This window comes from Nomascus leucogenys, chromosome 21, assembly GCF_006542625.1.
Source record: "Nomascus leucogenys isolate Asia chromosome 21, Asia_NLE_v1, whole genome shotgun sequence".
Taxonomy (NCBI): Eukaryota; Metazoa; Chordata; class Mammalia; order Primates; family Hylobatidae; genus Nomascus; species Nomascus leucogenys.
The window spans coordinates 56,309,635-56,322,785 of record NC_044401.1 but is presented as its reverse complement, the minus strand read 5'-3'; the positions used below and the strand labels follow the sequence as shown (position 1 = coordinate 56,322,785).

The 13,151-nt window shown below is 38.8% G+C and overlaps 1 protein-coding gene across 1 annotated transcript in view; it reads right to left on the bottom strand.

The window, feature by feature from the left end:
- RAD18 (RAD18 E3 ubiquitin protein ligase) overlaps window positions 1-13,151 on the bottom strand; it is an 89,047-nt gene that overhangs the window by 34,652 nt on the left and 41,244 nt on the right. The window contains exons 8-9 of the mRNA XM_030801812.1: window positions 3,500-3,576; window positions 2,176-2,236 (exon numbers count right to left, since the gene is read on the bottom strand). Of these exons, the coding sequence (XP_030657672.1) occupies window positions 2,176-2,236; window positions 3,500-3,576 (138 nt within the window). The remainder of the gene's footprint in view (window positions 1-2,175; window positions 2,237-3,499; window positions 3,577-13,151) is intronic.

Genomic DNA, 13,151 nt, shown 5'->3' with positions numbered 1-13,151 from the left:
AGACTGGAACAAGACAACAGAGGCTAGGGGTGGCCCTAGGGGAGAAGTTCTTGAGAAAAAAATGAGTCATAATCAATGTGTGTAAATGTATTAGAAAGTGATTTACACTTCTGTTGGAAGGTTTAGAGATATATTAGTACTAGGTAAATAGTTAAAAGAGAATTATTAGTTGTAAGAAAAACAAGGCCGGGCGCAGTGGCTCACGCCTGTAATCCCAGCACTTTGGGAGGCTGAGGCAGGTGGATCATGAGGTCAGGAGATCGAGACCATCCTGGCTAACACGGTGAAACCCCGTCTCTACTAAAAATACAAAAAATTAGCCAGGCGTGGTGGCAGGCGCCTGTAGTCCCAGCTACTCAGAAGGCTGAGGCAGGAGAATGGCGTGAACCCAGGAGGCAGAGCTTGCAGTGAGCCAAGCACCACTGCACTCCAGCCTGGGTGACAGAGTGAGACTCTATCTCAAAAAAAAAAAAAAAGAACAACAGAATGTTTTGATGAAAGGAATTATAACCATCTTATGCAAATTGTCTGGCTTGAGCCGTAAACAATGTATCTAACTAAATACTGATCTTACAAAAATTATGACATAATATTTAAAGGATGGAAGGGAAGCAAAGGTAGGGCTCAGGATATATAAATGAGCTAAATCTCCATCTTTCATATTAGCACATCAATAGTTAATGTGAAATTGAAAAACTTCAAGAAGTAGCAGAAAAAATACTTTTTTATAAATTGTAAGGTAATTACCAAAAGTAGCACCAAATGGCTTGATAGTTGTTACCTCTAGGGAATGGGAATAGAGGCAGGTTGTTGGAGGAAGCAAGAGACTGCTCTTTTATATGATGAGCCTCATAAAAAGTAAATGATTTAAAAAAAACTACATGTAAAACATTAATAAAATGTTTAAAGATGAAGATATATCAATAGTATAGTTAGAAACTGACACTAAATCAAAATGTATGAATAAACTAAAAGGCTAAGCATCTAAGCTTTGTGAAGCACTTGACTTTTGAGGTTTATTTTAAGGCTAAATAATTTAATACCACCTATTTAGTAAAGTTACACTTTTTAGATATCTAAATGGTGGGCAATGAATATTTTCTTGACTGAATATAGTCCAAATTTTTCTTAATATGGGAGAATTATTAGATACCACCCTTTCAGTTATTTAAATTACTTTCTCCCAATGCAAGTTTTCTGGTTTCCTTATTTTCACAGGCCTTAGTGATCCTTATTTTTCCAGGCCAATTCAGTGATCATTTGATATTCTCTTTTGTTCTCCTTTCTAAAGAAAAATCACTCTGACATCCTACAAGTTGATCAAAGAGGTTCACATCATAGTTATCTGTCTAGCAACAGAATAATGGGTGACTTTTGTTGTTCAGTCCATAATCCAAGACTCCTCTAGGGTCCTTTTCCTACTCTAGCAAGGCACAGGCAATCATACCTACATCCAGCGCAGGTGTGCTTCATCCTCCCTCCCACAATACATCACTACAGAACCTGGCCCTTCAGAGTTTAAGAAATGAAGAGAGAAAAAAATTATCTTACCTCAATTAAAACATACCATGCCTGGGAATACTGATTCAATGAACATCTATTAACTATCTACTGTTCGTCAGGCACTTAAATTTAAACTAAAATCCAACCACCACACAAAGAATAACAGCTATCTGACAAAACAGTAATGTGTTAGCCCTGGGAAAGATATACACGAAGACCATTTAAGGAAAAGGAAGTGATAAAGTTGGGAGGTTGCTAACAAGCAATAAAATGAAAACTCTTTTTGGCACAAATTTGCAAGCTATAGAAGCATTGAAATCCTCCACAGAAGTATTGTTACTGAGTGGCCTGAGGACAGGATAGAGTCCCGAATGTTTCCATTTTAATCCCAGCTTCTTTTCACAGACATGCTTTGAGAGCAGCTAATTAATATTTGCCAAGTGCTTAGTGATAAGCTCAAAGTAGAATGCTAGTCATAAAAATCAAAAAGCAGGCACATAAAATACAAAAAAAGTCACTAAGTAGACACCCAATTAAAATTCAATCTCTTAAGTAATGTTAACAAAAGTTTGAATTGAACCTTAATATAAAACATTATTCTGAAAAAATTACTTAAGATGAAAAACAACAACCGAAGCTCTTTACAAATTAAAAAAAAGTCACACAACTTACGATATTTACTGTGGATTTCATCTATTTCCTTTTCTGTTTGGTCCTTTGTAAAAACCATTACCTAAAATAATCAAAAAAAAAGATCTTAATAAAAATCTCCCCAAAATGACAAAAAGGGAAATATTACAAACTTTCAAATCTCAAATGTGAGTGTTTAAAATAGAAGAAAATGATCTCTCATCTGTTTTATATAGACCTAGGAAGAATCATTCCTATGTATTTCCCTTAAATACCAGAAATGGTATACATTTTACTCATTATTTTTTCTCATCAGTAGAAAATGCAACATGATTCAATTACATAATAATAAATTTTCTATTTTCAATATTTAATATTCCACATTCATTAATACAACAGGCAATATTTGAAACCAGAAGACTAACGACACTTAGCTGACTATCAGTAAGGCTGATCTTCTTGTCTGCCTTCTCTCCTTTCCAATCTAACTTCTCCAAGTCATTATAGAAAAGTAGTATGTATAGAAAATGCAACAATACAAAACACAATAAGTTAAATTTCCAGGTCCACTTTTTAAACCTCAGACTTAAAAGATCAGAAATCTACTTCCATGATTCACTACAGTTCCCATCTTACAGTTAGCACACAGGTAATAATAGGGTCAATGTAAATCCCATTTTTTTCCTACTTATTTGGTTACAAACTTACTTTCTTAAGGTAACCATTGCTTTCTCCTTACAAACACACTACAAATGGCCTAGAAAAAAAAAGTCTACTTGGAAGAGACCAAAACACTTCCTCCAGTGTCACAGGACACAATGACTATTTTCTTCACCGGTATCCTGTCTTCAAGTTTGGGGCATCAAGCTAGTGGAAGGCAACAGTGAAGAATTTTAGGTCTCTGATTCTCTCCAAAGCTCAAGAGAATACTCTATCCTCAAATTACTTAATTTATCCTCTTATAATTACTTAACATTTCCATAAGTATAATCATAGAATTGCAGAATGCGAGCTAAAAAGGGATCATAGAGGTCCCTAGCGGTAGCTTAGAGGTCCTTAGAGGTAGCTTGTCAAACACAACCAGCAGAGAAAAGACCAATATCAAAGCTGCCTGATGCACAGGCACAGGCATTTTCTATAGAACTCTAGCTCATGAACAAACTACTTTGGATTGCATTTTGTGCTAGAAGACTGCTAAGTACAATCAAATATTGTCCTAAAATGAGTTGCAAGTAAATCATAATACAGTAAGTGGAAGTGTGTTAGTAAATGAACAAATTTAATAATGGCTTGCTTTAATTTCTGTAGGGTATTAAACTTTCTTTCTTCATTTCTATCCAGATACTGAAATAGCCCATTAACATACACTTTCATTGAGTTTACTAGCTTCAAGACGCATTCTAGTCTTCTCCATATTTTCGATTTCTTGAACTATTTCAGCAGCTGTTAAAATAAGAAAATAACCACTAGGTTAATTACATGTTTTTTTAAATCACTGTACAATAATTATTTAAGTTGTTAACATTAGAAGAAGATGGGTGATGGGTATATGTGAACTCCCTGCTCTATTTTTACAATTTTTCTGTGAATCAATTACCATTTCAAAACAAAAGGTTAAAAAATAACATGGAGGGCCGGGCGCGGTGGCTCACGCTTGTAATCCCAGCACTTTGGGAGGCCGAGGCGGGCAGATCACGAGGTCAGGAGATCGAGACCACGGTGAAACCCCGTCTCTACTAAAAATACAAAAAATTAGCCGGGCGTGGTGGCGGGCGCCTTGTAGTCCCAGCTACTCGGAGAGGCTGAGGCAGGAGAATGGCGTGAACCCGGGAGGCGGAGCTTGCAGTGAGCCGAGATTGCGCCACTGCACTCCAGCCTGGGCGATAAAGTGAGACTCCGTCTCAAAAAAAAAAAAAAAAAAAAAAAAAAAAAATAACATGGAGTTAAAACACTGAACTGTTACACATGCACATGCTGTTCAACGTATAACCAGAAGAGTAAAGTCAAGTCATTTTGCTTTCTCCTTTGAATATGTAGGTCTAAACAGGAGTCTCAATGAAATATGAAAATTAATTTTTTAGTGTGAGATCAATTACTAGGGGATGTCTGCTCAAATTCCAATGTACTAAATTCAGTACAACAGGCTACTGTTCAAGGAGAGAAAAAGGTCTACAAATACCAGGAAAAATGTCCTTGCCTCCAGAACCTTTGTCTGTAGGTATGTTCCCAATTACATACGTAAAAGAGATCTGGAATACACCCTGTCAAACATTAAATGCCTTTGAATGCAAACAGCACATAATTTGCAAATGCTATCTTTCTGCATCCAAAGTCAATACATTAAAACTGAAACGCATATGGTATGAAATAAAAATCTACAATCCCTAACACTCATTTAGACTTAAAAATTGTATCTGGAATTTGCTTCAAAATAATCCATGGAAGAAAAAGGGGTGTAAATGGTAGATAAAACAACATTAAGATGGTGTGATAATTGTTTAAGCTGGGTAGTAGGCATATGGGGAAATCAGTGAACTCTTTTCTCTATTTCTGTATATGTTTGAAATAATCCCCATTAAAGTTTTTTTTTTTTTAAACCACAGACCTTATGAGGATCATTTAAGAATGCTGTCTCAATACAAAGTTTATGTTTTCTGAGCACTGAGAGGTACCTTTTGCCTCCCTGATATTGTAAAATCAGTAGAAACAATGTAAACAATCTCTCTGTGAACACGACCAGCTAGTGGTTCTCTCCTTTCCAAACTGAGCCATGGAATAACATGAAAAACATAGGGACCATTTGCATTCTATCCAATCCATTAATACAAGTATCACTAAAGATAGAGAACATCTGGCATGTCCTCTTCTAAGATATTAAGAAAACTAGGCCAGGCACGGTGGCTTACGCCTGTAATCCCAGCACTTTGGGAGGCCGAAGTGGGTGGATCACGAGGTCAGGAGATCGAGACCATCCTGGCTAACACAGTGAAACTCCATCTCTACTAAAAATAAAAAAAATAAAAAAATAAATTAGCCGGGCGTGGTGGTGGAAGCTTATAGTCCCAGCTACCCGGGAGGCTGAGGCAGGAGAATGGTGTGAACCCAGGAGGCGGAGCTTGCAGTGAGCTGAGATGTCACCACCACACTCCAGCCTGGGCGACAAAGCGAGACTCCGTCTCAAAAAAAAAAAGAAAACTATATTAGGATTGGGTAGAATTTAGTGGCTTAAATCTTCTTCAGGGAGATTTCTGATTCTGTTTAGGTTGTAGAGAGATATAAATAATGTCACTCTCACCCTAATGATGAGAAAAAGCTGGATAATTTATAAAACTCTAAGTTTTCTTGAATCCATCAGAGCTAAAGTAAGAGGGCAATCAACTAGCCTGAAACCTAAAGAAAGATGAGTGCCTTAGAAGAGAGAGGGATCATGAGCACTGGTTGACACAGGACAGTACACAGGAGAAAAATTGGTACCACCGTATGTCTGTGTAAGATCTCAGCTAAACTTTTTGATAAGCTGCAAAAGACCAAGGGTGAGCTACCATGAAAATATAAAAACCCTGGGTGGCTTGGACACAGGGGGCATCACATCCATTTGCAAGCTATTTTCCTTTTTTTTTTTTTCTTTTTTTTTTTTGAGACAGAGTCTCGCTCTGTCACCCAGGCTGGAGTGCAGTGGTGCGATCTCGGCTCACTGCAAGCTCTGCCTTCCAGGTTCACGCCATTCTCCTGCCTCAGCCTCCCGAGTAGCTGGGACTACAGGTGCCTGCCACCACGCCTGGCCAATTTTTTGTATTCTTAGTAGAGACAGAGTTTCACCATGTTAGCCAGGATGGTCTCAATCTCCTGACCTCGTGATCCACCCGCCTCGGCCTCCCAAAGTGCTGGGATTACAGGCATGAGCCACCGCGCCTGGCCTTGCAGGCTATTTTCTACAGACCTCAGTGGGCACTCACAAGAGTCCTCAGTCTCTCTCTAGCTCACTGAGGAATGGCAGGAAATTAGAAAAGATCTTCCTCCAGATCCAATCCTGGCAAAAGAGAACCACCCCCATTGCAGCATGGACATGAAGCCCCAATCACATCTTTATCCCTGAAGAAAAAAAGCATTAAGCCACTGACGAAAGGTCAGCAAAAATGTTATACCCAGAGCATAGGCTGCTGAGGGAAGTAAACAAAAACAAACAAAAAACCCCCTCTACCCCTCAGGAGGATCAGGAAACCATTCTGGGCCCTGACCCGTAGAGGACCCCTGCCACTGGCAGTGAGAGAGGGGCAGGATCGCTGAAAGAGCCCCACCTCTGAGATGTAGGATTGAAAGATCTGCCTAAGACTGAAGTTAAATCAGAGTAACAGAGAATCCTCCTTTTCTCCCTGCCACAAACCTAGCATGATCCAAGTGATACATAACAGCAATCTACTTCTAGGAGAGACATGAACATGGAGAGAGATCCTCTCTGAGGCACAGGCTCATAGGGAAAACCTAAGTTGTGAGTGATATATAGGTACATTTTTAAAAAAAGTCTGGCATCTCAGACTCTTACCTCCACTGTCTGGCTTTCAATCAAAACTTAAACATGAAAAAGCAGCAAATTATGATTAAGATGATAATGGATCTAGTAGAAAAGATGAACAACATACATGAACAGATGGGGCATTTCTGTAGAAATTACTTCAATAGAAATACTTTTTTTTTTAGAAATAAAACAGAAATGTTAGATATATAGATATAGACATATAAAACCAACACAGTAACAGATAACTTGACTCAGCTAAGGAAAGAATCAGTAAACCTAAAATTGGATTGGTATTATCCAATCTAAAACACAGAGCGAGAAAAAAAGGAAAAAGAAAAAAACCTGTAACAGAACAGAGCCTCTAAGAGCTATGGGACAATATCAAGAAATATACACATAATAGAAATCACAGAAGAAGAAAAAAGGGAGGAGAAGAAATCGTTGAAGAACTAATGTCTAGAATTTGCCAAATATAAGAAAGACGCCAAACCACAAATGCAAGAATCTCAAAGAACAAGCAACACAAATATTAAAAAAAAACCAAAATGACAACAACATGCATATAGACACAAAGAGAAAATCATGTGGCCATCAGAGGAAAAAGATACATTATATAAAGAAAAATCAAGAATTACATTACACTTCTCATCAGAAATTATTCAAGCCAGATAACAATAGAGTGACATCTTTAAAGCATTAGAAAAAAGCCTGCCAATCCAGAATTCTAATAAAAATATCTTTCAAAAGTGAAAGACAAAAACTTTCTGAGGAAATCATAAGCTGAAAGAAAGTATTATTAGCAGCCCTCCATTACAAAAAGTATTAAAACAAGTTCTTCAAGTAGAAGAACCAGAGAGAAACTTACCTAAGAAGAAATGAAAACTGGTGAAAATGGTAAACATGAAGATAAGTATAAAATATACTTTTTTCTCATTTTTAACTACTCTAAAAGATAACTGTTTAATGGACAAACAATAGCAACGTAATGGTTTAATAGTATACGTAAAAGGAATTCATGACAGTAACAGTACAAAGAATTAGGAGTTGGGAGTATGCTGTTAAAAGTTTCTTACAAGTGAGGCTGTATAATTACTTGACTGTAACTAATGAAAGATGTATACTGCAAACCCTAGAGAGAACACTAAAATTTTTTGAAAAAGAGGTAAAGTAATAAGGCAATAATAGAAATAAAATATAATAATAAAAAATGCTCAATCCAAAAGACAGCAAAAAAAGATAACAAAAAGGAGACGGAACAAAGGAAAAAACAGCAAGATATTAAATTCAAAGCCAACTGCACCAGTATTTACATTAAAGAAAGGGTTTTAAAACACCAATTAAGAGACAGAGAATGTCAGATTGGATAAAAAAGCAAGACCAAACTATATACTATCAAAAATAACCCATTTTAAATAAAAAGATAGATTAAAAATAAAAGTATGGAAAGAGATGTCTCATGTAAACAGTCATGAAAGGAAACCTGGAGGAGCTTTATTAATATGAGGCACAATAGGCTCCAGAACAATGAATGTTATCAGGGATAAAGAGGGAAATCAGGGGCCGAGCACAGTGGCTCATGCCTGTAATCCCAGCACTTTGGGAGGCTGAGGCGAGTGGATCACCTGAGGTCAGGAGTTTGAGACCAGCCTGACCAACATGGTGAAATCCCGTCCCTACCAAAAATACAAAAATTAGCAGGGCATGGTGGCTCATGCCTGTAGTCCCAGCTACTTGGGAGGCTGAGGCAGGAGAATCGCTTGAATCCAGGAGGAGGAGGTTGCAGTGAGCTGAGATAGTGGCATTGCACTCTAGCCTAGGCAACAAGAGTGAAACTCCATCTCAAAAAAAAAAAAGAGGGAAATTATATCGTGATAAAAGGGTCAATTTACCAAGAAGACATAATCTTAAATGTGTCTGCCCCTAAAACAGAAATTTAAAATACATTAAAAAGTATTTCTTGTTCCAAACAAGATGGATTAGACTCATTTCTCCACTAAGTACAACTAAAAACCCTGATATATAACAGACAACTATAAGAGAACTCTGGAAAGTAGAAAGAGGAAGATGGACTGGCTAAGACCTGAGCATGTGAGGAATGACACTGTGTGTCACCCTGAGGTGTCTTTGTATTCTGTATCTTATAGACTAGGCTCTGGAGAAGTCCAGAGCCATCAAGAGGAACAGACAAAAAAGCCTGAAGAAAAATCTACTGTTTCTAAGCAAAGGACTGAAAAAACGGGTGCCCAGAAACCTTCTCGATAATACTTGATCTACCCAAGCAAAACACTGCTGATGCTCCCTGCTCTGTGCAGTATTATCAGAGAGCAAGTGGGGAGCGTGGAATTCTACCCATCAACCAGAAGTGGAAGGGGTCCTAGTGCAGGATGTCCTCCCATAGCAACAGTGTCGGTGGAAGCCTAGTGAGGAGCTCAGACTTCTACACCCCATCCAGTGATGGCAGCTGACAACTGCACCCTCTCAACTAATAACTGAGAAGAGAATATCGAAGAGAAGGAACCTGGAGAAAAGAATTCCTTCAGCCTGTGTAGGGCATCCTCGACCAACATGTGAAATTGTTTACAATTAATATGCCAAAAGGTTTGAAAACTGAACCACAGTGTGGAATATCAGGTATTCACAACAGTCTCCAGGTAGCAATTAAAGTAGACCAAAATAACATTTCAAGGGATCTGGGAACTAAATCATCATTAGAACCGCAGCCTACAAAAGTAGTCCAGGATCTGCATGCTAAACTTAAACAAGATGACTTCCTGCTAAATTAGAATATTTAATAGAATATTTAAATAGAACCTAGAATGTCATTAGAATATAAAAAATACTCAGAATTTAAAAAAAACTTGACATATTAAGAACCAGGAAAATCACGATTCAAATGAAAAAAGACAAGATGCCAATACCTGAGACAACCCAGTTGCTGGAATTATCTGACAAGAATTTTAAGGCTACCATCATAAAAATGATCCAACAGGCAATTAATGCTCTGGAGACAAAACAAAACTGCTACTATATGAAATACTTTTGAGAGCCTTGAAACATGTAAGTGTACATGGATTTACATGTATACATATGCATACATGCATGTGTATGTATATATGTATCCATGTGTGTATATGTGTATATATATATGCACATATATGCATATATTTCCCAGCTTCATCTGCTCAAATAGCCTAGAAGCAAAGACACCAAGTAGTAATGAGCATAGCTGGTAGCCACATCTTGGTTTCACCAATAAAAAGGACCAGCGCTCCTCAGAGAAATGGCTGATTTCAGGGCTGAGGCATGGAAGAGCAAGAAAAGCCTGCAATATCTTGTTATGTTAGAAATAAGAAAATGGTAATGAAAATAATGGGGGTATGTCATGAGGACAGGAATTAGAATGAAGACACTCCTGCTGGCCAAATGTGGAAAAATACAAACATGAAAATAATTAAGAGAAGTAATGAGTTAAAAATCTGTGAATCCATATTCATAAGAGACAAATAAGAAAATAACAAGGCAGGCCGGGTGCGGTGGCTCATGCCTGTAATCCCAGCACTTTGGGAGGCCAAGGCAGGCAGATCACGAGTTCAGGAGATTGAGACCTTCCTGGCTAACACGGTGAAACCCCATCTTTACTAAAAATACAAAAAATTAGCTGGGCATGGTGGCGGGCACCTGTAGTCCCAGCTACTCGGGAGGCTGAGGCAGGAGAATGGCGTGAACCTGGGAGGCGGAGTTTGCAATGAGCCGAGATCGTGCCACTGCACTCCAGCGTGGACGACAGAGCGAGACTCCGTCTCAAAAAAAAAAAAGAAAGAAAGAAAGAAAATAATAAGGCAGAGGGAAGGGCTCTTGTTTTCAGAAGCATGTCAAGTATCAATTAGCAACTGTGAAAGGAATGCTGAAGTTGAAAAATCATCATTTTGCAACTATCACAGAAAAGATTAGTTTAGAGAAAAATTATCAAAGGATGCTAAATATAGGAGTGAAATCTTAATGAGGTATAGAATAGCTACATAGTGTTGAAGTGTCTCTGCAGACTTCTTATTAGTAGCAAGGCAGTGGATGTGAAGTATAAACCAGAGAGAAACTGGCGGATGTAAAGTATAAACGAGAGAGAAACTGGCCAGGTGATCAAGCCTGATATCACAAACAAGGGGTACACAGATGTCAAATGGCTCTAGATGTAATATTCTGAAGACAAAACATCACTTATATAGTATTCTGGCCAGGAATGCATAATCTGAATTTTCTGCCAGAATGAGAACATTTTACTTGAAAAACACACACACACAACAAAGACTGTATTCTTTTAAAAGGCCAGTGTCATAAAAGACAAAGAAAGGCTGAGGAATTATTCTAGATTGAAAGAGATTGAAAAGATATTACCACTAAATGCAATATGTGATCCAAAACTGGATCATGTACTGCAGGAAAAAAAGTCTACAAAGGTTATTATTGGGTCCACTGACAAAACTGGATAGATTAATAAAAGTATTACAACAAAGTTAAATCTACTACAAGTACTAACTACAGTAGCAATAAAAGAGAATCTTTTTTTCTTAAGAAATAATACAAGGACATATTTAGGGGTAAAAGGTAAACACTATATAACTTATTTTCAGACAGTTAAAGAAAAAAATATGTGTGTAATTATATGGACACATACACACATTCACAGAAAAAGAGAGAGAGGAACAGAGTAATTCATAAAGCAAATGAGGCAAAATGCTAACAATAGGTGGATCTGTACAAAGGGTACAGTCTATGCATTCATTATGATAGTCTTTCAACTTTCCTATAAATTTCCAAATAAAAAGTTTTTTAAAAGAATGCAAAATTAAGACTTTTTCAGACAAACAGAAGCTGAGGGAATTTGTCTCAACAGCATCATGCCTGTAATCCCTGCACTTTGTGGGGCTAAAGCAGGGGAATCTCTTGAGGCTAGGAGTTTAAGATCAGCCTGGGCAACATAGTGACACCCTGTCTCTACAAAACAAACAAACAAAAATTAGCTGGGCATGGTGGCATGCGCTTATAGTCCTAGCTACCCGACAGGCTGAAACGGGAGGATTCCTGGAGTCCGAGGCTGCAGTGAACTATCACTGCACCACTGCACTACAGCCTGGGTGACAGAGCAAGACCCCATCTTAAAAAAAAAAAAAAAAAAAAAAAAACAAGAAAGAATGAGCAAATAAAGTTTTTCAGGAAATGTCCAAACACTGTGGAAATCAAGGAAAAAAAGAAGCTTTTCAGGCAAAAGAAAATGACACCAGATGAAAACCCAGATCTACACAAAGAAACAAAGAATGCTGAAAATGGTAAATGTGTAGGTAAACACAGACCTTCTTTTCCATTTTTTATTTATCTTTTCCATTTTTATTTAGTTTAAAGCAAAAATAGTAACAAGGAATTACAGAGTGTTTAAAATACGTAGAAGAAAAATCTATGACAACAATAGTACAAAGAATGAAAGTCTGGGGCGGTTCCAAGATGGCCAAATAGGAACAGCTCCAGTCTACAGCTCTCAGCATGAGCGACACAGAAGATGGATGATTTCTGCATTTCCAACTGAGGTACCGGGTTCATCTCACTGGGGATTTTCGGACAGTGGGTGCAGGACAGTGGGTGCAGCCAAGGAAAGGGATGACAGACGGCACCTGGAAAATCGGGTCACTCCCACCCTACTACTGCACTTTTCCGACGGTCTTAGCAAACAGCACACCAGAGATTATATCCCGTGCCTGGCTTGGAGGGTCCTACGCCCACAGAGCCTCGCTCATTGCTAGCACAGCAGTCTGAGATCAAACTGCAAGGCAGCAGTGAGGTTGGGGGAGGGGCACCTACCATTGCTGGCCGCTGGGAAGCTCGAACTGGGTGGAGCCCACCGCAGCTCAAGGAGGCCTGCCTGCCTCTGTAGACTCCCCCTCTGGGGGCAAGGCATAGCCAAACAAATGGCAGCAGAAACCTCTGCAGGCTTAAATGTCCCTGTCTGACAGCTTGGAAGAAAGTAGTGGTTCTCCCAGCACACAGCTTTAGATCTGAGAACAGACAGACTGCCTCCTCAAGTGGGTCCCTGACCCCCGAGTAGCCTAACTGGGAGGCACCCCCCAGTAGGGGCAGACTGACACCTCACACGGCCAGGTACCCGTCTGAAACAAAACTTCCAGAGGAACAATCAGGCAGCAACATCTGCTGTTCACCAATATTCACTGTTCTGCAGCCTCTGCTGGTGATACCCAGGCAAACAGGGTCTGGAGTGGACCTCTGGCAAACTCCAACAGACCTGCAGCTGAGGGTCCTGACTGTTAGAAGGAAAACTAACAAACAGAAAAGTCATCCACACCAAAACCCCATCTGTACATCACCATCATCAAAGACCAAAGGTAGATAAAACCACAAAGATGGGGAAAAAACAGAGTTGAAAATGCTAAAATTCAGAGCGCCTCTCCTCCTCCAAAGGAACGCAGCTCCTCACCAGCAACAGAACAAAGCCGGA